Below are 25,230 nucleotides of genomic sequence, written 5' to 3'. Positions count from 1 at the left end.
TCACAATAATTATCATCAAAAAGATGAACAATATCGTCATTGACGATTAATGGTGATGATGCCGGGGAAATCGGTTCTACGATTATCCCCGGAGTGGGACATTTTGGAGGATCGGGAACTTGAAGAGGAACTTGAGGTGGAGGAGAGGGCACATCATCAAGATTAATTAAAGGAAGGGAAACATAAACTACTTTATCGATACCGAACTGTTTGCAAAGAGCTAATTCTTTCTGTCTCTCAATCTCTAATTCTAAAACTTTGGCGAAATTTTTTCCTCTTCTTTTCGCTTTCATACTTCTCTTACGACCCATTTTCACAATTAATTGACCTTAGAAACTTTTTCGGGGTATTTATACTCGAAGTGAATAATAACCAGTTGACCCAACGAAATTGCAATTTACCCTTTAGAATCTATTATTGACCATTGTGCATTGTTAATTTTGACAATTATAATCAATTCAAATGATTTATGTTCGAAATATACAATTACCAATCGAACAAACGAAATTCCAATGCAGCTTTGTAAATCTGTTTCTAACCATTGTTAATTGTTAATCTTGACAGTTTTCATCTATAGAAATGATTTAAATTGCTTTTGTGCTTATAGTTAATTGTATGTTGAGTTTTTAACAAAACGTCAATGTGATTGATGGTTTTGTTTACGAAAAATCTTAACGAGCAGATGGTCAACTTTTTCTAAAGAATACAATGGGAATAATAGATAATGATTGTATTCAAGCGTTAACAGTGCATCTATATTGTGTTAATTGTATTGTAAATTGTAGTTTCGATATAATACATATAACGACATCTATTATTTAGTAAACATATTAATATGGTCGAAAGTTTGTCAAGCATCCAAGATTAAGTTTATGGACAACCTAGTGACACCTATCGACGGCTGATGTAACTAAAAATCGAAAATTTTTCTGTATGGTTTTAACATGTATAATACCTATTATATATACTTTTCAAGTGTATTTAAGGGTTTTCGAAGGTGAAGAATTGTTTCTAGTGTATAGAATGTCCATTTTATTACCAGAATAATTATAATCAATGTAATTAATGGCTACAAAATGTATTTAATTGATTAAATAATGGTATAATTAAAAGGACACATACAGCTGTATCTTGAAAATAGGTTATAATTAAAGTGATACGATTGTATCCATGGAAAAAGGTTATGTTGATACATACAGCTGTATCTCAATGGATATAATTGAAAAGTATTTCATCATCAGGTTAATAAGTGATGAGTAAGATTAAATGAAAACCTTGATGATGACATAGTCAATGACTTCAGTAATTCGAGTCTGCATCTCATCATCGACTTTGACTCCGTAGATATCTCCGAGTTTTGATGGTTCGTATGGATTGTCAAAGACTGGAATATTGAAGTAGGCAATAAGTCCAGTGTAAATCCAACACATTTTACGAAGATCAGCTTTAGTGAAGTCCCCGTTGTTATCTTCAAGATCCTTGATGTAAACCATTACTGCCTTTTGTACTTTTCGTACAAACTCGTCAATTTGTGATTGTTTCTCATCTCCAAGCTTTATGATAGTTTCCATAATGAATCGTATTGATGGAATGATACGATGGAGACCGGCAATAACAGTTATTGGGAGGTTGAGAATAGTTTTCTTATCACCTTTTTGACGAGTAAATTCATATTTTCCATTTTTTGGTTTACCGGTGAGACGTAAACCAGTAGCTTTGTATTTAGGAAGAGGTTCTGTATAGTTGAGATGTTGTTCAATGTGGACAATCTCTTGATATCCAAGAACCAATCCTTTACCAGCACCATAAACAGAATATCCATCACGAATATTGACAAAAAGAATATTATCCTTTTCAGCTTTTCCATTGGTAATAGCACAATGATATTTATGGTATGGAGATAACTTGATAGAGAAAAGTTCGTTAAAATCGACCCGTTTACGTTTTTTGGTCACTTCAATTTCAGAGTCAGAGTCTGTTGTAACGTTTTCAGCTTGTCGTTTACCGGATTTATATGAAGCCATTTTTCACTGTAGAAAATAATAGTTGAGAATGGTTAGTGTTGAGGAAAAAAATGTAACTGTTTCACAAGTTTAAAGGTTGAAGAGAACTTTGAGAATGAACAAAACTAACAATCGTCTCGTCTTATATAGTCACTTCGACTTAAGCGACACCTAGGATTTTCGGGAGATCAAGTTGAGTGAGCAAGTAAGATCCTATCAAGACCAAGATGAGAGTGAGAAGGAGGAGGATTGTATAAAACATCAGTTGTTATTCAACATGAGGATCGTAAACATTGTAGTTTCATATGAAGCGTCAGTAAAACTTGACCCAACAAAGTACGCTGATTATAATCCAAAACGATTTAGTGGAGCAATCGTTAAATATTCAAATGGTAAAGCTTTGGTTTTTTCAAGTAAAAAATTCACAGTAACTGGAACAAAAAGTTTAAAGGAGTCCAAGAAAATAGCTGATGATATTGTTGGTCAAGGAAAAATCATCAAGAGAAAGATTTTAAATATCACTGGATCAAGTACAATTGGATTTGATTTTGACTTTAACAAGATTTTTTATAATAAACGTTTCTCTTGGGAACCTGAATTATTTCCTGGGATATATTGGAGAAAAAGTGGAAAAGGACCAGTTGTTATATTTTTCCGGTCAAAAAAAGTTATAATCACTGGTGTTAAGAAGATAAAGGATCTTGGAGCTTTATACAAAGATTTTTTGGACGATTTAAAATGAAAGTAATTAAACATCCGTATCGTGAAGAGTTTGTTTTCATAAGAGTAAACGAAACTTTTGGAGATTTTCGTAACACTTTGAGAAATGTTTTAAGAAAATGTGTAACCAATTTTATAATTATTCATTTGGAAAATTTTGATCACGATATAATGTATCATCTTAAATGTAAAAGTGATCAATTTAAAAGAAATTTTGTAATTGTTAAATTTCTTATTGTCCCAATAAACTTTTTTAATTAACTACAACTACTTCAGGAATTATTATTTTTTCACAAATCAACTGAGCGATTCGAGATCCATGATTAATCCTGTAATAGTCATTACTAAAGTTGAAAACTACAACACCAACATTTTCTCGGTAATCAGAATCAATAATACTTGTACCAACAGCAATGAAGCGATTATATTCTAATCCAGGTCTTTGAGTAATTCGACCATAACAACCCGTTGGAATTTCAATTTGTAAATCTGTAGGAACAACAACTTTATCTCGAGGTTTAATTGTTTTTGATTTAGCAGCGTGAAGAATAAGACCAACAGCTTGTGGTGAATCTCTTTTTGGGATTCTGGCTCTATCAGAAAGTAATTTGATCTTGATCATCTTCAATATAAAGTTGATAAAAAGAAATTAGTAATCAAAAAAATGTATTCCGTTTATTTGAAACATCCATTCACAATGGTCATTTCAGGACCAACGGGAAGTGGAAAAACAATGTGGGTTAAACAAATGATAAATTCATCTAAAACAACAAGTAGTCCACCACCTAAAAAGATACATTACTTCTATGGAGAATATCAAGCAATTTTCTCAGAGTTGGAAAATGTCAATTTCATTCAAGGTTTACCAGAGGATCATATAAGTAAATTGGGAGGAACAAATGAACCAACTTGGATAATCATAGATGATTTGATGAATGAATCAACAAACAGTCAATTGATTGCAAATTTATTTACAAAAGGAAGTCATCATCGTAATTTATCAGTGATTTTACTTGTTCAAAACTTTTTTGCTAAAGGTAAAGAAATGAGAAACATTACACTAAATTCACATTATATTGTCATGTTTAAAAACCCTAGAGATAAAAGTTTAGCAAGTAATATTGGACGTCAAATGTATCCTAATAAGACAAAAATGTTTCAAAAGATATTCAACGATGCAACGATTGCTCCATATTCATATTTATTCGTAGATTGTAAACCAGATACTCCAGAGGAAATACGATTAATGTCAAACATTTGGACTTCACCGATAACTGTTTATTCTATATAAAGTATTTATGATTGATTTGTCAAAATAAAAATGGGTCTTAAAGGATGTATCGAGTGTTTACCACTACTTGAAAAACTTTTACAATTGAGAAATATTCCTGACTTTGAAAAGATATTATTAAAGTGTTCGAAAAGAGTAATTTATGCCATTTGTGAAATTATACGTAACATTTTACTCGGTAATATCCCAATTAAACCTAAACATCGGAATAAATTGAACCAATATAAAGATTCATTACGTGAACTAAGTAAAAAGTCAACAACATTGAAAAGACGTAGGTTATTATTATACAAAACTAGTGATAAATTACATACAGCTTTGAATCCAGCATTATCGTTTTTAACACCTAAAAATGAACGCATTTACAAAGATGGTTCTGATTCCAGAAAACGAATATCTTCAATTGAAATCTCAAAAAAGTGACGCAATTACAATTGCATTGAAACAACCCTCTTCCAATTTAGTTAAACAAGCTTCATTAGCAAAGATTCTCAATAAACCAAGTGAAAATATGATTGATTTAATAAATTCTAATCATCCAACAATTGTTAAAAAAGAAGAACCTGAAGATGAATTTGAAGATGCTTTGGAATCACAACCTGAACCATCAATACGTCAAGAGTTGAAAGATATTGTGAATGATAAAGGTGAAATTTTAGACGATAAAAAGGAACCAATTCCACAAAGTAATATAAATGATTTATTAAAATATTTCAACAACTCTGAACAACGGAAAAGACGTAAACCATTAGGATATGAAGAAGTGATTAATGAATTGACATCAAAGAAGACTAAAGTCGATATAAAGAATAAAGAGGTTAAGAGACACTTGCAAAAGTTACAAAAAGGTGGTGGAAAAATTATATGGAACGAATTGAAAAAGTTTTGAGTGAAATTTACTATGATCCAGCTCATCCAGCGTCTTTCGGAGGTGGTTACAAACTTTACTATGAGGCTAAGAAGATTTTACCTGAATTATCAATTAATAACGTCAAAAATTGGCTTAAGAAACAAAATACATATTCTCTTTTCAAACAAATAAAAACAAAATTTAAAAGATTACCAATTTTAGCTATCAACATTGATCATCAATGGCAAGCTGATTTATTAGATATGACTTGGTTTGCCAAGTACAATGATGGATATCGATATATTCTAGTTGTTGTTGACGTGTTGAGTAGGTATGCATGGGCTATTCCACAAAAAGATAAATCTGGAAAAACAACAGCGGATGCTATGGAATCAATTTTCGATAGTGGTAGAGTTCCAAAGAAAATTCAAACAGATCAAGGAAAAGAATTTAAAAACAAAATTTTCAAAGATTTAATGGTTAAATATGGAATCAATTTCTTCACAACAACTGACGGTGTGATCAAATGTGCTATTGCAGAAAGATTTAATAGGACATTAAGAAGTAGAATATATCGATATTTATATCACAACAACACAAAAAGATTTATTGATGTTTTACCTTCAATATTAACTGGATATAATCGATCTTATCACCGAAGTATAAAAATGACCCCAGAAGAAGTAACAAAAGATAATGAAGCAACTGTAATCAAAAATCTTAAAGTGAAACCTGCTAAAAAAGTCGTGGATAAATTGGCCAACGAAGAATATGTTCGAATGTCCCGTGAGAAGGGTGCATTTGAAAAAGGAACTACTGAAAATTTTAATGAAGAGATATTCAAAATTGTTCAAAGGAAAAAGACTCCACACAAGTATGTTTATCGTCTTAAAGATTTAGATAATGAACCAATTACATCAATATTTTACCCAGAAGAACTTGTTGCTGTTGATGAACCAAAACAATATAAAGCAAGGGTAACTGAGTATATTCAATCAAATGGTAGAAAGAAATACCTCGTTCATTATATTGGATACCCTGAAAAATACGACTTTTGGATAAATGAATAAATTAACGTTAATTTGTAATACAAACTCGTATGATGATTATCAAGTTACATTAGATGAAAAGATCAATTTGGATGAAAATATTGACTACAATGTTCACGTATCATCATGTTCATATGGATCAAAATATAAACAAATGCAATCAATTTCATTCACTTTTGATGGTGATGATAAACCTACTACAATACGATTTTTAGATGATCATGAACCAAAAAAGTTGGCAAATAATATAAATATTTCAATTTACGTTATACTTGGTGAAAAGAGAAAAACTCATGTATTACCTACTTTTGACTATATAAACGGTTATCTTTATTGTGGTTTGGTCAACCATACTAATGATATTAATGGAAATTTTATTGGAAAGAGATTCACCTTTTCTACATCTAACAATTCTTTTCTAAGTGATATTGGTTTCGATTTATTTGGATTGAATGAGTTCATAGTGACGGCAACATTTGATGATAAATATTATACATATGCACCTTATGAACTTGATCCTTCAGCTTTTATTCTTTCTGCAGATATTGCTGCTAAACCTCTTTGTGTATTACCAAGTTCAAAAGATTATATTCAATTTGATGGAACGTATAATGTACCAGTAACTAAAAAATCATTTGATTCTATTGTCTTTAAAGTAACAAATACTACATTTACAAGATTGAGAAATTTCCGTCGTATGGACCTTGCGATAACACTGATAATTACAAGACAATATAAACCCGTTCAAAGTATTCAACATACTGATTCTCAGTTATTGGAGGTTCTCAAAACAATATCTACAAATATAACAGCACCAAAAGCTGATTATCAATTACTTCAAAATCTACAAAATATTGCTAAAATATATTGGAAACAAAACCAAAGACAAATTTTGAACTATTGGATACTCTTCAATCTATTAATAGAACTTTAATTCAATCAAAGACTTTGGATGTTCCAGTTAAAACAGAACAGTTGGCGTCTGAGCCTTTGAACAAGAAACTAGAACCCCCCCGAGAAACAAAACCTAGTACAACATCACCATATAATCCGGCTGAAGATGACTGAGTTTACTATTGATTTAATCTCAAATGCTTCAGTACAAATTCATCCTCAAAATTATCTTGGTTCTTTTACAAATGAATTATTGGTTCCTATTGAATTGGATCGTGAATATGAATGTGCCATTATCGAACTTTTCCATCCTACCTTGGTTTTCAATAAACAAACAAAGAAAAGTTCATTTGATATACTATTGAATGGATCTCCAATGTGGGAAGATATCGAGTTTGTTTATAAACAAGAAGATACTTTATCTGACATTTGTGATGTATTGAACAAGGTAGTAAAAACACATGAAGGTGTTTCAAAAGCTATTGAGGATTTTGGAAAAACATCTAAATTGAATTTACCTTCTGTAAGTTTAAGTCAACAACCAATTGATAATAGGAAAATTGTAACAATTTACCCAGGATCAGTTGAATATGAGACATTGGCTGGTGAAAACATGACTGCTCGTTTAAATATTGTTTTCAAGGATCATAATTTTCTTCGACTGCTGGGATTCGAACCCGTAGACTATTTGGAAGAATCAAAAGATTTCAGTGCGATGATCAGAGCTAAATATTATCATGACAAACATCTTACTAATAATTTAATGTTCATTTATTGTGACATAATTTCCGAGCATCATGTAGGAGATGTAATGGCCAACTCACTTAGAGTTGTTGCTCTCTGGAAAGAAAATGAACCGAGAATTCTTGGACATACATTTATTAAACCAATATATTTCCCTGTACGTCATCAAAGGATTTCTAGTGTATCTGTAATGTTACGTGATGAAACTGGAAGTTCGATTGCATTTGATTATGGTACTGTTTATCTTACATTACATTTCAGACCTCGAAGAAGCTCTATATAAAGCCTAAATGTATTTTAATAAAGTATAATCATGTCTTCAAAACGAAAATATTGTCCTAGTGATTGTAATTTACGTGCTTATTATATCAATCAAGCCGGTGGGGGGTTAAGTGATATTAAAATCTATCGTGGGTACCTTATCAAACTGGTGGATTTGGTTTTGGTACAATATTAGGTAAATTCGGGATTCCTTTACTTAAGTTTTTAGGAAAACATTTATTATCAACTGGTATGGCTGTAGGTGCTGATGTCTTAGCTAATCAGAATTTCAAGTCATCTGTTAAAAATAGATTTAAAGAAGGATCAAAGACTGCTGCTAAAGAGGGTCTTGAAAAATTATCAAACGCTGTAGATCAAATTGGAACAGGAAGACTATATAAAGCGCGAAAGCGTAAGCGAAGAAGCAAGTCAAAACCTCGAAAGAAAGTTAAAAAAACAATAAAAAAGAAAGTAAAACGAAGAATAATAAGAGATATTTTCAGATGATGGATTACTTACATCATAAATCTATTCCTGCAACTTTATCAAATTTGGAAGTTTTTTCTGTACCTCCTACGCAACTTGCTATTGAGTCTGTTTATGATGTGACTTTTCGACCGACTTCAACCTTAGATAATGCAACAACTTATGATATTACCATCCCACCAACAGAAGATTTTACTGACTTGTCAGAAACAATGATTCATGTGAAATTGGATATTAAGAATACAGACAAGAAAAATCCAGCTACAACTGATGATATCAATGTGATAAATGGTTTCGGTACTTGTTTATTTGATCAAGTTGATTTATATGTTGGTTCAGTTAATACAACTCAAGCTAATGGTAGATATCATTACATTGCTCACATTGAAGATTTAATATTCAAACATATTGGTAAAGCTGATGCTGCTGGAACTCTATGGGATGAAGATACAAATAGGAAATCAAGAATAACAAAACCATTTGAATTATATTTCAAATTACATTCGCCTTTAGCTTCTCAAAATAATTTATTACTTAATAATCTTCCACTTCAACTTAAATTTTCTCGAAACAAAAATACATTTGGTTTGGTCGGTAATCAAAATAAAAAGTTTACCATCAATATTACTGACCTAAGTGTTCATCTCCGAAGAGTTAAACTATTCCCTGATGCTGACATTGGAATCCAAGAAGGTTTACAAAAGGCTCCGACTAATTATTTTATTACAAGAAATTTAGTAAAAACCTTTACTATTCCAGCTTCAAATACAACAGCAATATTTGAAAATGTTTTCTCTGGTGTAATACCTAGAAGGATCATTGTTGGATTTGTAAGTAATGATTCATTCAATGGAAAAGAAACTGAATCACCATTTAAATTTCAAAACTTTGAACTCAATTCAATTGGATCACAAGTAAATGGTGTAAATATTCCTTCACAACCTTATGAACCCAATTTCAAAAATGATTTATATTTGAGAGAATTTGTTGATTTGTATCGTAACACTAATCAATTCCATGGATTATCAATGTTGAAACTAAAGTATGATCAATATAAAGAAGGGAATACACTGTTCGCTTTTGATTATACTCAAGATGGTACTATTGGCTCAGAATCTGGGACATTAAGCTTATTGAAAAGAGGAACCTTAAAAATTGAAACAAGATTTGCAGAACCGTTGAAATCACCAATACATATGATTGTATTTGCTCAATTTGATAATCTCATTCAAATTGATAAATATCGTAATGTAACAATTGATTGGTAATCATGTTGACTACTTTGGATTTAATCCATTTAATGAAAAAGGATAAAGATTTTTATGGTGTATTTCCACAGAATCGTTTACCTTTTGTCTTATTACCTAAACCTTTCAAAATTATTGTCAATTTGGATGAATCATGGAAAGATGGAAGTCATTGGGTTTCTATTTATTCTCAAAAAATGGATCGACAGTCTATTTTGACTCATTTGGAAGACCACCAACACCAGATATTGAAACTTTTATCGAAAGAAATAGCCCTAATGGATGGTATTACACGGAAAATAAATTACAAGGTGATTTAAGTACGTTATGTGGATTTTATTGTATAATGTTTCTTAAATATTGTCCAAAGGTTACATTGTTTTTTGATAAATTTCAAAATTGTTCTGATACAAATGATTATAAATTGATTAAATATGTTTGAAAAGTTTCAAAATTGTTGTGATACAAATGATTAAATATGTTTGAAAAGTTTCAGAATTATTGTGTTACAAACGATTAAATACGTTTGATAACTTGAACACCTTCAAATCCAGAATCAAAAACAATATCATGTGGACCATGAGTCTTGTGAATGAAACTTTCAAGTATAGAAATATAATTGAATAAACCTTTGTCGAGAGGATTAGATGATCTGTTATTAGTGAGTTCTCTTATTGATGCATCTTTAACAGCAAGTTGATCTCGTAACGTCTGATTATAAGATCGTAATTCATCAACCTTTTTAATCATAATTTCACAAAGTCTCTCAAGTTTGGAGTTTCGTTCAACCAATTTATAGTTTTTTATAGCCACTTCACGGTGAACTACTTCGAGAGCTAATCCTAATCGTGAACATTTACAATCATCACGACATTTTGAACAATTTGTCCAATAAATTGCATCTTCTTCAAGTGACATTATGTTAACTCGACTAATAGTCCCTTTCAAATGGATCTGGTGGAAAAATAAATAGATTTATTCAAGTTTTCTTTTCTTAGTTTTATCAGGCACTGTGTTGACGTGAATGAAATCTTCCAAAATCGCTATGTATTTATAAAGACCTTCTACCATTGAGTATGCTGGAGCAAATCTTTCTCTGTGGTCTTTGTATTCTTTAATTATTACCGACTGCATAGCCAATCTGAGTCTAAGTTCAGCATTGTCTTTCTTTTCATCGGAGAGTTTTTTAACAATTGATTCATAACCTCGATACATCTCTCTATTTACATGTTCCAATCTATTATTTTTACATCCAACCTCTCTACTAATCACCTCAAGAGCTAAAGCTAACCGTGAACAGTTACATTCTGTCTTGTGATCAAATGATGAAGTGTTTTCGAGAGACATACCTTAATCAGTTGGTTCAGGTGATGGATTAGATGAATTGGTGATTGATGAATTTGGTTCAGACCAACTGGAAATTGTTGATGGAACAGGAGATGATTCACGAGAAGGGTGGTAAGACCAGAGTAATAATGATGTTGATGATCTTCCAGAACCAGTAGATTCAGACAATGCTTCTCTGTAGTCTTGGAAATCGGCTTCTGTCCAACGTATTGGAATAAACTCAGGTTCACTTTCAGTTTCACTTTCAGAGTTCAATAAAGAATATGTTGACTCTACAGTTGTAGTACTGCAAGTTGAAAAGTTTGATGATACTGATGATATGGATGAACAAGGTGATAACTGTTCAAGTTCACTTGATGATTCAGAATCAGAAGAATAACTACCTGGAGGTAAAAGTTCTCTTGGATCAGGATTATTGATTGTTATTAAATTAAATTCACGAAAAATACCAGATGGGACAATATAACGTATATTAATTGGAGATGATACTGGAGTTGAGTAAATAATAAAGCTATTAGTGTCGTTGTTAAATGAATAAAGAGCCAGGTTTAAAAAGAAAGTTCAGATAGTTGTCGAAAAAAAGAAGATTCAATTTCACTGTCACTATGATTCCAATATCTCGATGGTTTAATTGAAGTTTTAAGTAGAGACTTGACAGACCAAACAGACCTTTTCTTTTTTAATGGTTTGAATGATTTCACAGGAATAGAATAGTTATGTTCACTTAATACAATCTCGGGAAATATTTGAACAAACTCTTCAAGTTTAAAAACAATGTCAACGTAGTTTACAGTTTTATCCAAGTTAACACTTTTTGAATTGACACAAGCCAGGGTTCTTAAATATAAAACAAAACGTAAATACAAATTAGAACAATAATCCAAAAAGTAATTCAAAAAGAATATTGAAAAAAAGGTTAACAAAAAAGATTAACAAAAAGGTTAACGAAAAAAAAAGATTAACAAAAAAAAAGATTAGTTAAAACACAAATAGTGTAAACACCAAAAAAAGAAAATCAGTAAATACATAAAATGTATAAACAAAACACAATCCAAATGGTATGATAAAAGATCAATGGAAAAAAATCAATGGGAAAAAAATCAATTGGAAAAAATCAATTGGAAAAAAATCAATTGGAAAAAAATCAATTGGAAAAAAAGTTAAGAGAAATATATCACCAAAGAATTCACTTGATTACAAAAGTTTGTCTTACCTTGTTTTTCCAAGTGTACCAAATGATGAATATGAAATAATCCAAAATGGTAAAAACACAATAATCCAAATGGTATAAACACAATAAATCCAAATGGTAAAAGTTTAAAGTTGTTTCCTTGTTGATGATTGAAATATAGATGAACACTGTTTATAATTGAAGACTACACAATTGTTATATTGATGTTTACTCGATGAAGTCAGAAACTAAAGTGATGATATAAAAGTCTAACCTAAACTATATATTGTTAAAAAAGATTAAAGTTAAAAGATTGAGAAAAGAAATTTTACATCTAATCTAAACGAAAGAGAGATGTTAAATGAAAAAAATTGTTAACAAACTAAACTAAACTAAGTTGATTTTCATTTAGCTCCCTCGCCTATGTCTGTTAGACGTTTGCTCCCTAACGCGCAGCAACGCCTTACAGAGGATCGACCTATAGCGCGTCAACAAAATTTTACTCTCCACCTATTTTATCTTCCAAACTTTGTTAATGCTCACTCAAAACAAAATTTTCAAGTTAGTTTATGTTGTCAACTTCATTATACTTTAGACTTTCTTAGAATTAACTTTTCTTTTTTTTAACTTTAGTATATTTCTATCACTTCTATCTTGAGTTTGAATTAGTATAGTTCTTCTTATAATTTCTAAACTTTTTAGATTTAGGTTTCATTTTCTTTTAAACTTTCTTAGACTAAAGTTCTTTTTTACAATGTTTAAATTTATAAACTATTTAGTTATTTTTATCATTAGTTATATTTTAAACAGTCAACTAAACAAATGTTTTAAAAATTGTTCATCATTTAGTTTCAACAATAAATGTGAAAATTCATCTTTAATATATAACAACCACTCGGATTACTGTGTTTTGAACCAATTGGATTATTGTGAAGTTAACCATTCGGATCTTTATGTGATTAGTGAATTCAACATATGTATCAACAATTGTTCAAATGATTTGGATTATTTATTGGTCATCATATTACTTCTCATTCCAATCATCTTTATTATTACAATTAGAAACAATTAATGTAAGTACATTTTATTCTTTAATTGTTGAATAATGTCCAAAGGCATGTGTGTTTACATTGTCTATGGCCCATCGCTTATCATCAAGTGGACTCAATGAAATCTTTTTAACTTGAATTGCTCTGATCTTGTGTTCCTTACTTTCTAATCTATGATTAACATTATAAAATATTTCTTCATTATACAAACAATTATAATACTGGTCTCTTGTCAATTGTTTTTCAACTATACATCTTTGTGTTCCTTTTGATCTTTTCTTTTCTCCTTCATCGGATACAATAACATACATTTTAGATTTTAATGCAATTACTTCATATATTTGTGATCCATTCATTTCATCCTTTAAATATCCAAGTTTCTTTTTATTTTGTGTATTGTGAAGCCAATGTTCTTCTGGATAATCACAAAAGTCCATAATGTCCTTGAACCTTCCCAAATCTACATGTAAATCTTCCGTCTTCATGTGGTAAATAAAACTGTCCGTGTCTGTATACAAAAGTTTGATATTGTTTCCATAATGTGATTTGAATGTATCATAATGTAATTGATACATATGTAACTTGGCAAATTCCAGTACACTAAATCCAACAGCTATTGGTTTATCCAGATATACTTTTGGTCTTCGAAGCTTTGCTATCACAAAGTTTTCATTTATTATTGAAAACTGATCAAACAAAGGTTTGTTTACCACTTTATTTATCTGTTTCTGGTTTGTTAAAAATATAACCTTTGAATGTTTTCTTTTATTTTCAATACTTTTTCCATAAAGTGAATTGACCATTAATTTCCAAAAATCTTTTTCAAAATTCGTCTTGGATTGTTGTCGTTTACTTGTACACAAGTCGATATATGGTTGTAACCATGCAACTTCTTCGAAACTAATTATTCTATGAATTTTTTCCAATATTAATCCTTTGTCCATGTAATATTTTAAATTACGATAATGAATAACATATTTTTCCTTTTTCAACAAATTTGGTGTCAACTTTTTACCAGCAACTCTTTTTTTACCCAACGATTCCAATTTTGTAATTAATGATGTTTGGTAAGGACTCAAATTTTCTTTTTCAATTGTCATTTGTTCAACTGCCAAAGGATAATCATCATGCCAATCATGAAGATCTTTCGGATAATCTAAATCCACTTCTAATATATATCCCTTTTTTTGTTCACCTCTTTTTATTTCTTCCATTATTGATGAAAAGTTTTCTTCTTTTTCCATTTTGAATTTACCATATGGAAGTTTTTGTTTGAGTGCGTACCCGTAAAGGTTATTCACGTCCAAGTAAGTAATAAAACTTTTTGGTTCATTTGAATTATAATCAGGACAACTTGGATTAGCATGTCATGTCATTGCTGATGCACCACCACGAATACCATTCTCAATCATCATCAACATATCAATATCAGTTATATGATCCAATCGAACTTTAGTCATCTTAAGTGCTGCCATCCAAGTTAATCCAGGTGTCGAAAAGAAGTTGGCTGGGTCTAATCCAAATTCACTTAAACTCATTTTTCTAAAGTTTTCAAATACAGCAGCTAATAAACAAACATCCACTTTCAAATATATATCGTGAAATTCACCAAGTGTTGAACAGTTAAACTCTTTAAAGATCTTATTCATTCGCTCATATACTTCAACACTAATCCCACTGTTATTTAATGATGAGAAGAATGCATCTATTGGTGGTAAAGATGGCTCATCAAATCGGGATATACAATCCAAATATTCATAAGGTAAGCAAGCTTTACCCAATAACATTTCAATGTTTCCATCCGTGAATATTTGTTCAAGTATTTTAACTTTATCTCCTCTATCCAGGTTCTTGGCTAAATTATCAAGACTTGATGGTAAAAAAGCGAGTGAGTCAATGAATATAAATGAGTCCATTTGTATTGACAAATATTTGTCGATTGTTTGTGGTATACAATCAATCTTTGTGAATAAATCGTTATCAACAGCTTGTATTAATAAATGACCATCAAAATTTTTTAAATTATGAAATACAACTGGTATTTTATAATCCCATTTCCATTGTAAGTTACATGCATTATGTGCTGGTCCTCTAAATTCACCAGTCATATGATCATGATCTCTCACTTTTTCACTATCATGATCAAAACCATAACCACAAATGTGACATTTATCCTCAATATAGAATCTTGCTTCTTCTTCCAATGACAAGTATAATGGTTTTTGAAGTTTATCATACAAACGATACAATTCCATTTGTACAGCTATAAGTGTTTTCATAAACATTGAGTCAGCATCCAATCCACGATAGAAATCTTTTAAAATAACATCACCTTTATAATCAACTACCACAAAACCATATGAACAAGGTTTATGTTCTTGATAAGCAAAAGAGTTTTTGTTTTCATGTGGTAACTTTGTCGCTAATGTTTCAAAATCTGAATAAATGATGAAAGGATATTTGAACATTTTTTTATAATCTTTAAACTTAATCGTTGCTCCTTTTTCTGGTAACTCAACTTGTTGTGGTGATCTTTTAAAACAATTTTGTTGATGATTCATTAATTTTTCTGATGTACGAAATCCATGAAGACAATTCAAACAATGTTTATCACCATGTTTTCCTCTGAAATTTAACAAACGATCAAAGTTTGAAATAAGAAAGTAATGATTGTCATGTAAAAGTAGATTCACATGTTTATCTTTCAATTCACTTGTTATCCTAAATGGTAAAATGTTTTTCTCGTTTAAAGATAAAGTGTAAACATTCACTGAGATGTTGTTTGTCTTTTCAAATTTGTTGATTTGATTGATTTTCACTTCACCACGACAACTTGAGAAATCATACCTCCAACTCTGTAGATCATATTGAAACACTCTTTGTCGATTTCTATCAACTGGATGTAAAGCTGCCAAAACACAGTACATGAAACAGTCCGTTGTACAATCCATATTGATGATAGCTTTTTTATTGTTTATATTTTTTGGTAATTGACACGATTTACATCCTCCTTGATGTGGTTCATATTTAACTAAATGTACTTCCACATCCTTAATTGAGTGAACACTCCAACCACTTCCTTCTTGAGTAAACACATCCAATTTAGCATCGATTTCTTGTGAGCATTCACCAAGAAAATGATGAATATAATCATCATTACACAAAACCTTTTTTGATGAATTGATGTAAACAGTTTTTTTCTCATCTTCACCATCATCCTTACTTGGTCTCTCTAAAACAAACCAAACACCAATTGTTAGTTTTATACATTCCAATTTAGTCACTAAATCTTCTAGAAGACTTGTTAAAGATGAATTTTCATTAGAAAATAGTGTATCAACATCATTAGTGTCTACATCACGCATAGAGTAAACTCCAAAAGTATTATTGAAAGCACTTTTTGATAAATTAAACTTTGGATGTTGTACTAAATCATTCATCTCTTCTTTCTCACATTTTTCTACATGTTGTTTAAACTTTGTTAAAATTTTAAACTTTCGTCGACAATGTGTACACTTATAGGACATTTTACACGATCAATAAAGTAAACGATAATTATGAGAAAACGTTTATTGTTAAACTGAGCTCAGTGAGCTCTTACATTGGTTTTTATAGTCGACTCACTCCATCATCCAGTATCATGACTCCCTTAAAAAACCAGTATCGAATGTATGACATTGGCTCCGCCTCATAATTTAGAGCTCGCAATAGCTTAACCATATAGTCGAGAAATTTCCCTTTGATGATATACGAAATGAAACCTATATCCAGTCCCATCGAAATATCATCCAGGGTTAACACCAACTTGTTTATTGGATCACCTTCTGCAACTACTGTCGGTTTAGCCTTTCCAAGGTATAAATCCTGATAATCACCAGTTTGGTCAAATTGAATCAAGTAGTTTCTCAACGCAAACAAATCAATGATCTTCAAATCCAATTGTTTCTCTGATTTTTCGTTATCATATCGAATCAAGATTCTTGGGTACCATCTCTCGAGCGTTTCTGTTGTTTTAGCTTCAATGTCAATTGAATAATGGTCACCGTTTTTCAAATAATATTTTCCCAAATTGAATATGTGAGTTTGGATACCAGGTGTAGTAGGTTCAATGTCACTAGTATCTTTCCATCCAATTACCCTAGGAGCATGTTTATTTGCGTATCCTTGTCCACATTTACGACTTATCTTTCCAATGTTTTCAACAAATTTTCCTTCTTTAATTATTTTCACCAACTCAAATGGCCAATAGTAATCCTTTGATTTTACTCGAAGTTGAAGTCCACCATCACTTAAAGTTGTATACGATACAAGTTTATTTATGTGAACATAGTTGGATTTACCACCAATAATAGATAATCGTATTTCATCAAATTCATAGAAAGGGATCTTCGATATCACCTCCACTCCATTTAAAATATAACTTACGTACACAGTAAAGAAAAAATGATTATTATATTTATACTTTCCTTTTAATGAAATTGTATAGACAACACCGTCTACAGTTTCAACATGTGTTAAAAAATTGGTATAAGACATTTTAAAGTTTTACCACTATTATTCATAGACTTTTTACCTTTATATTACACAGTTTAAGGTCAAATCTAGGTCAAAAGAGGGAAGAACTGGTGCTTACCCCTTCTCTTTCTTTTTCTCTTTCTTTTCTCTTACTTTTTATTTTCTCTTACTCTTTCTCTTTCTTTTTCTCTTTCTTCTCTTTCTTCTCTTTCTGTGCCAGTGAAGCCTTTTTTTAACTACTAATGTTGGTTAAAATATCAGCTGGTTGGTTAATTGTCAGCTGATTGTGAAAAATAACCGAGCTTTACCTTTTCCATTAACTTTTTGCCGTAGCTTCCACTGTGCTTTTCAAATAACCAACAAGTAATCTAATCGTAGTGATGATTAGATAATCTTATCTAAAAAACTCACCATAATTCAGATTAATCAAATTGGTTTTAAAAATTAGTTAATGGAAAAGCCCTTTAATCTCTGTTAATTGTGTCACTTTATCCTCGTTTCCTTTTTCCAATCCATTTTCACTAATCAATTAAATTAATTTCCCTTCCTTGTTATACAAATAACAATCTAACAATCATTAGTTTTGATTAATTGATTATCATTAGAATTGAGTGGCAAAAAAAATAGGAAACTTATGATTTAATCAATTGAGAAAAAACTTGCAATTAAATTGATAATTTTTATTGTATCGTTTTAACAAATTATTCAATTAGATTTTCAATCTAATCAGTTGAATTTAAAGTTTATCAGATTAATTGTTGATTTTGTTTCATGAAAAATTTAATTCTCATAATAATTATGATCTAATAAAGATATCGTTTGATAATTTATTGATTATTTAAGATTACAAATCTTAATTTGATTAGAAAATTAATCTTTTCTAATCATTTTAAAGGTTAGTTTAAGGTTAATTTTGCTTTATATTAAAACCAACAATTAACGTTTTTGTTTAATTTTGAGGAGTGAGAAAAAAAAATGATTCTGATTAATTGTTGAGCTTAATTTTTGGCTTAGTATTTGATTAGTGAAAATAAGACAATTGATTATATGAGAAATTAATGATCAAGAGGAATCAATTTAATAAGAATCAACTTTGATTAACTGACATTGAAAATTAACTCGAGGCTATCAAGTGAATAGTGATTATCTGAAACAAGCAAAAAAAAAGGTTAATTAGTTTTTCACCTCTAAACTATTAATGAAGATGAAGATGAAGATGAGGATGGAGATGGAGATGAAGCTTCTGTTGACTTAATTGTTATTTAGTAAATAATATCTTCTCATATGTTTACCTTTCAAGATCAACGACTAGAAAAAAATGAAGGATTAAACTTTTAACACCGAAAAAGAAGATTAATCAAAGATTTTTTTTTTCTTCTTCTTTTCTACTAATTTTCAGCTAATCTACCGGAGCGATTATTCAATCCTACGCAATTAAGAATCAAATTTTAAGGTGATGCTCACACCGAAATGTATTATACTCTCAGCCTCCTCCTCCTACTCTGTTTTTCATTATTTGGATTGAGAGTAAATCAATTTACTCTCAATCAATATAAGAGTGAAAGAGAATCAAGTTTGATGATTAGTTGTATTTGCATTGGAGTTACAACCAAATGGAAAAACTTTTCTCTCGGATGTTTGTGTTTCTTTTTTAAATTGGGTGTGTGAGGTGAGAGAGAGAGAGAGAGAGAGAGAGAGAGAGAGAGAGAGAGAGAGAGAGAGGATCAAGGACTGATTTAAATTGTTCACTGTTTCCAATTAGTGACCCAGAATTAACTTGAAAGAGGATAAAACTCTCATACAGTTTGATTGATTGTTAATTTTGTGTCAACAATTGATAATAATTACTCTAAATAGCAAATTATTATTGATCATTTTAATCACTTCTCTCCATATAAACTGTAAGTTTGTTTTTTTTTGTTGAAACAATCAAACTGTTAACAGTAATTAACGAAATGATGATCAACGAAAGAGGGAAAAACAAGTTTCAAACAATTTAATTAGACACTCAAATTATCAGCAAAAGATTTGGTAGGTTGGACAATTTAATTGCTCCAATTGATTACGATTGATAAATTAATTACTCACCTAAAAACGATAAATGTTACAAGGCAAATACAGAGACAAAATGATGATACAATACAACCAATTTGAGTGATACTATGGAGTATTAATCCATGTAATCCAGTAATCTTTTAATCCATAATAATGATCGATATTGGAAGTTTAGTTTGATAGAAAACAGAAAGTTAAGAGAACAAAAAAAAAAGGTAAATAAGTAAGAATAGAGGAAATTGAAACGGAAAAGGAAATGATGAGGAAAGAGAGAAGGAGAAGTTTAAAGTGGAAGAAAATAAAGAAGTGGATTATATAAGGTCATCGAATAGGTCAAGGTCAGGTTGGGATGCTCAAAGAAAAATATTGAAAGGGAGTGGCGATTGTGATGATGATGATTATATATACAAACCTCTTGCCTTGTGAAATCAACTAGAACAGCGAAATTAGTTAAATGATTACATCTACAAATTGTATGCGTGTCATTTGATTGAATTGTAGTACAACCAAATTCTGACCATTGTGATGTGTCCCAAAAGACACAACGAGCATTGGTAATATTTTCAATGATCAAATGACGAAATGTAATTTCAATTGGTTCTCGTAATAGAATCATGGAAGATGATCTTTCCTTAGGAACCAGAACACCAACCACATCAGAATTGACAATTGTTGCAACAATTTGTTGATCATTATCATTTTCATCGAGTTCCTCTTCTTTGTTATCATTAAATGTTAATGGTGATGATGATGATGGTGACATTATTGATCCACCATATGGTTCACTTATAATAGGATCTAAAAGATGACCCATTTTACCATAAACAATGTAACCAACTCGAACCATATTTCGACGGGTAAGATCAGATAAACTAATTCGAGGTAAATATATTGGGTTACTCTTATCATCCACAATATCGCCACCATAAACTGATAAATCAACCGGAAGTTGGTCAATAATTTTATCATTTTCCTTAGGTAATCGTAAACCATTTGGCAGTTGATCTAATCTATGAGTATGAACGGACATAACTGTAGAGAGAGAGAGAGAGAGAGAAAAGAAAAGAGAAGAGAAAAATTATCTTCAAATTTATCATCACAAGAGATTTTTATTAGTAAAAAAGCCAGAAAATCATCAATGAAAAGGAAAACAATTTAAATCATGATTAGAATTGAGAAGAAAAAAATTGTCAAGATGAAGAGGAAGATGAAAGTTTATCAATTGGTTGAAGATGAAAAAAGATGAGGATGACAAGTGATAATCAAAAAGTTATTATATTTACAATGAACGTTTATTTATTTTTAACTGTATTTGCTGGTCATCACTTTCATGAGACTTTCTCAATGACCTTAACACTTATCCAATTGGTGATCAAGAGGAAATAGAAATGATCGTAATTCAATTTCTCATGCAGAATCAACAATATATCCAGTTGAATGTCTTTACTTTTGTTTCTGTTAATCAAGGTAAACATTGAATTCCCATCAGAATCAATGAAAAGTGTCATTGTCATAACAATTTCTTGAGTAAAAAAAGCAAACGAGAAGACAAAAAAAGAGATAATCTTATTTGAATTTCATTCCTTTTTTATATTATTAATATTGACCAAAGATGATAAGAGATCAGAATAACTAAATAATAATAGAACCATGAGAGCATGAAAATCAACAGAAATTCATAATTCCCCTGGAGCATTTTCAAAAGAGATAAGAATATTATCATTAAAGTCTCAGAATCCAATCAACATCATCTGACCAATGGTCGAATACTAATATCAGGATAATAAAATAGCAAAGAAAAGAGTATATTATCAATAGTAAAACTTGTTAGAAAAAAAGTTCGAATTTTGTCCCAATAATATTATTACATAAAAAGACTTCGATTAGAACTTTTTTTCCTTCACTCGACATTTTATTATCCATAAGTCTATTTTTCTTTCTTTCTTTCTTTTTGCTTCTTTTGATAATCATCACCAAGCATCTTCTTTACGATTTCCTTTTGATTATCATACGTTTTTAAAGCTGAGAAAAATGTTCTCTCCTCTTGAAAAGTTACTCAAGGATAAATGTTAATCCTATCAACATGTTCCAAATGTGGACACAACTATTGTTGAGAGAATTGAATATAAAGAGATATTAACTTGATATAAGATGATATTCTCCTTGTAATATGAGAAATCAATGTAACCTCTTTAAGAATTGAATAATAGCAAAAAAAAGTAATACAAGATAATAGATAATCTGTCCATTTCAGTTTCTATTATGCTTCCATATTCTGTCGAAATCATCAAAAGTCCAGTTCTTTTTGACTATTCACGAAAAAGGAATATTGATAATCAGAGAGAAAGAGAGAGAGAGAGAGAGATGAAACTTTGTCCATTCTGTTTATTATTATCGAAAAAGGAAAAATTGATTCATGAATAAGAAGCACTATTGACATTCAATATGATGGTAAAAAAGAGCATGAGAAAATTACTACAACTTGGAAAATATGAAATTCAAAGTTGAAAATAAAATTGAATAAAACTGTTGACTGGAAATGTTATTGCAAATTATGCTGATTGAATTCATCTTGAAATGGCAGCGAGCTAATGAAATTTGAGTCTATTTATGCTCATTGTTTTGCTTAGATTCATGATCATCATCATGATGATGTGTTGATTGTTCATTTTCTCACTCACTATCCCATTATTGGTAGTAGGTGAGTCTTTTTATCAGATGATAATTTTTTCTCAGTTAAATGTCATTTTCAATCTCTAATCAAAATACAATCAATCTTGTTGTTGTTTTTATTACTATTCAGTTTGTTAAAAACCTGAAAATGAAAATGAACAAACATTTATCATTGATATGCTAAAATAAGCATAAGCGATATCAAAACAGCAAAAGGCACAAAGGTATTCATCAATCAACATCATTTTGCTAAGCATCACTGGGTTAACGAGGGAGGAAGAGAGAGAGAGAGAGCGAGAGAGTGTGAGAGAGAGAGAGAGATGATCAATGTTGATAATGTTAAAGATGAAGATGAAGATGAGCGATAAAAAATATTTCACACAACAAACAGAATGAAATTGACTGGGCGTGAAAGGTGAAGCTCATTGGGAGAGCGTAATCATAGGCAAAGTTTATATACGAAACAGAATCGAAGTAGAATATGATATATAGTAAACAACGAATGTAATTTAAAATTGTGATAAGAATAATAATGTAAATTAACAGAAAAGAAAAACAAATAATAATATGATAACAGAGAGAGAGAGAGAGAACGAGGGATAGTAAAGATTTTCTATGGAAAAAGATTAACGATAAGTTTTTCCATGAAAGATACAAACTTCCTACACTCGCAATTACGATAAACTTTGTTTCTTTTTTTTCATATAAAGAAAACAGGGATTGCCATTCAAATGAATTATATAAAAAGTAACAAGAATTGAGAGTCAATTTTTCATTGGAAATAATTGTTAACTAATTTACTTTAAATTATCGTTCAATTTAGTGGGTGGTTATTGTTGGTGGATGGAAATTACTGTTTTGTTTTTCGCTTCGGAAAAAACAGGTAAAGGAGAGAAAGAGAGAGAGATGAATTCTGACAACATGATAAAAGATAAACAGGCGAAGAAAAAAAAATGAATGAATAATAATGGTGATGGAAAAGCTTCTGCATCTATTATATGAGATAAACAGAAATAACAACGGAAATCCGGTCAAGATTAATTTTCCATGTGTGATAATGATTATTGATGAAAGTGAATATCTAAATATCTTATCGTTTATTATTAGATAGTAATGATTATTATCTTTCATTTTTAATGATGTTTACAGGAATAAACTGTCAATCAAAAGCGTTACCTGATTACCTGTAGAAATTAATATAAATCATCTTATCCGCCCTTCATTTGACCAGCGATCAATATTCATGCTTGTTTTTTTATGGAGAAAAACATTATTTTTTTATAAAATAAAACTTGAATTGAGATCAACAAAATTGAAGTGAAACTTTGACACCATAAAATCATAGCATTTGTTGAATTTGTTGTTACAATTTCCATCATCATCTCATCATCATGGGTAAGGCAAAGGGTAGGGGGTGATAAATTTATTACGAAATGAAATCAACATCAATCTTCAAATTTGACATGATTCAAATGCTACGATGATTATTGTTCAATTCACTTTATTGGAAATTATTATTCATCACTTAATAATATTTATCTTTTTTTTCACCACAAATAATATTACCTTTTTTGTTTTCAATTGAACCTTTAATTAGCCTGGGGTTACCCTTTAGATGTTCAGGTAAATGTTGATAGTAATTATATTCATTCACATCTCACCTGAATGAAACTTTGCCAATCCCATGAAAGTAAAAAAAAAGAGGTTCAACTTTCTTCATGAAGCCGATAGATTTACTTGTATTCCTGATTAGTGATTAGTATTGGAAAAGTTTAACAAGTTTTAATCGATTCCATTTAAGGATTTCCGTTAATTTCCCAATGAAAAAGTGCAGAAAAAAATAGAAGAATATTTTTTCCATATCATCTTCATCATTTCTAATGTTTCTATCATGAAAAAATCATTAACAATCAACACTTAAATTGAACAATTTACTGATCAAATTAAGAGTTTTAACTTATTATGATATTCGAGATGGAAAATGATTATTACAAATTACGAATCATTTACATGAAATGTAAATGAGTTTTTCTTCATTTTTCTTAATATCATGAAAAGTTCAACTGAACATTATGCCAATTGAATAATATCTTTTTTCTTCTCAATGTTCATCAATAAAGAATATATAAAAAACGAACTGAGCAAAAACCACCGAATACTTAAAGTGAATTTTTATATTTTTTTCTCAAGATGATTCTCTTATTTTTTGTTTTATTCTTTTTGAGGTGTTCTTTATTATTCATATTCTACCATGGTGTAGGTGTTCACATTCAGGGAATAAAAATTCAACTTTCAATTGTTTTCAGAACTTTTTTGTTCTTATTTTAAGAAGAAAGTCAATTTCTTCAGCCAATTGTTTTTACCTTTTTTCTTATCCATTATTTTTGATAAATTTTCTCTTCACCTTTCTCTCTTTCTCATCTTTGTCATCCTCATGAAGAAAATATAAACTTTTTCTCCAATAACATTCAGACAAAACATTCAGTTTATCCTCTCGAAATTCACAGAGCCGAAATACTGAAACTAGGTTACAATAATTTTCCTGAAAAGAGAACAAAAAAAATTGAACCAGAACTTTTTCATCTTAACCTTTCTCTTTCTCTTTCTTTCTTTCTCTCTCACTTTTGCTTGTTATTTGGTGTTTTTATTTTTCTTCATGCAACATGAAAAACATAAGAATAAAAAAATCATTGAGATTGTCTGATTGATCCTGAGAACAGTAAAGTCCATTTAAAGGGAAATCCATTCAATTTAGACAAGAGATGAAGAAGAGGATGTCGGTTAAGAGAGAGAGAGAAACCAAACAAGAAAGATGAAGATTCTAAGAGAGATTTAATAGGAAGATAAAGAAACAATTCTGTTATTTTCCCTGTAA

At 30.1% G+C, this 25,230-nt stretch overlaps 1 protein-coding gene across 3 annotated transcripts in view; it reads right to left on the bottom strand.

Moving 5' to 3' along the window:
* Positions 1-25,230, bottom strand: part of LOC128387425 (adhesion G protein-coupled receptor L2-like) — a 69,532-nt gene that overhangs the window by 8,234 nt on the left and 36,068 nt on the right. For all 3 annotated transcript variants that reach the window (XM_053346618.1, XM_053346619.1, XM_053346620.1), the window contains exons 6-7: positions 20,095-20,714; positions 19,716-19,819 (exon numbers count right to left, since the gene is read on the bottom strand). In XM_053346618.1, the coding sequence (XP_053202593.1) occupies positions 19,716-19,819; positions 20,095-20,714 (724 nt within the window). The remainder of the gene's footprint in view (positions 1-19,715; positions 19,820-20,094; positions 20,715-25,230) is intronic.

Source organism: Panonychus citri, unplaced genomic scaffold (genome assembly GCF_014898815.1).
Source record: "Panonychus citri isolate SS breed McGregor unplaced genomic scaffold, ASM1489881v1 Contig00090, whole genome shotgun sequence".
Lineage (NCBI taxonomy): Eukaryota > Metazoa > Arthropoda > Arachnida > Trombidiformes > Tetranychidae > Panonychus > Panonychus citri.
Note: the sequence above shows the minus strand (reverse complement) of the source record. Positions and strands in the feature narration are given on the sequence as shown.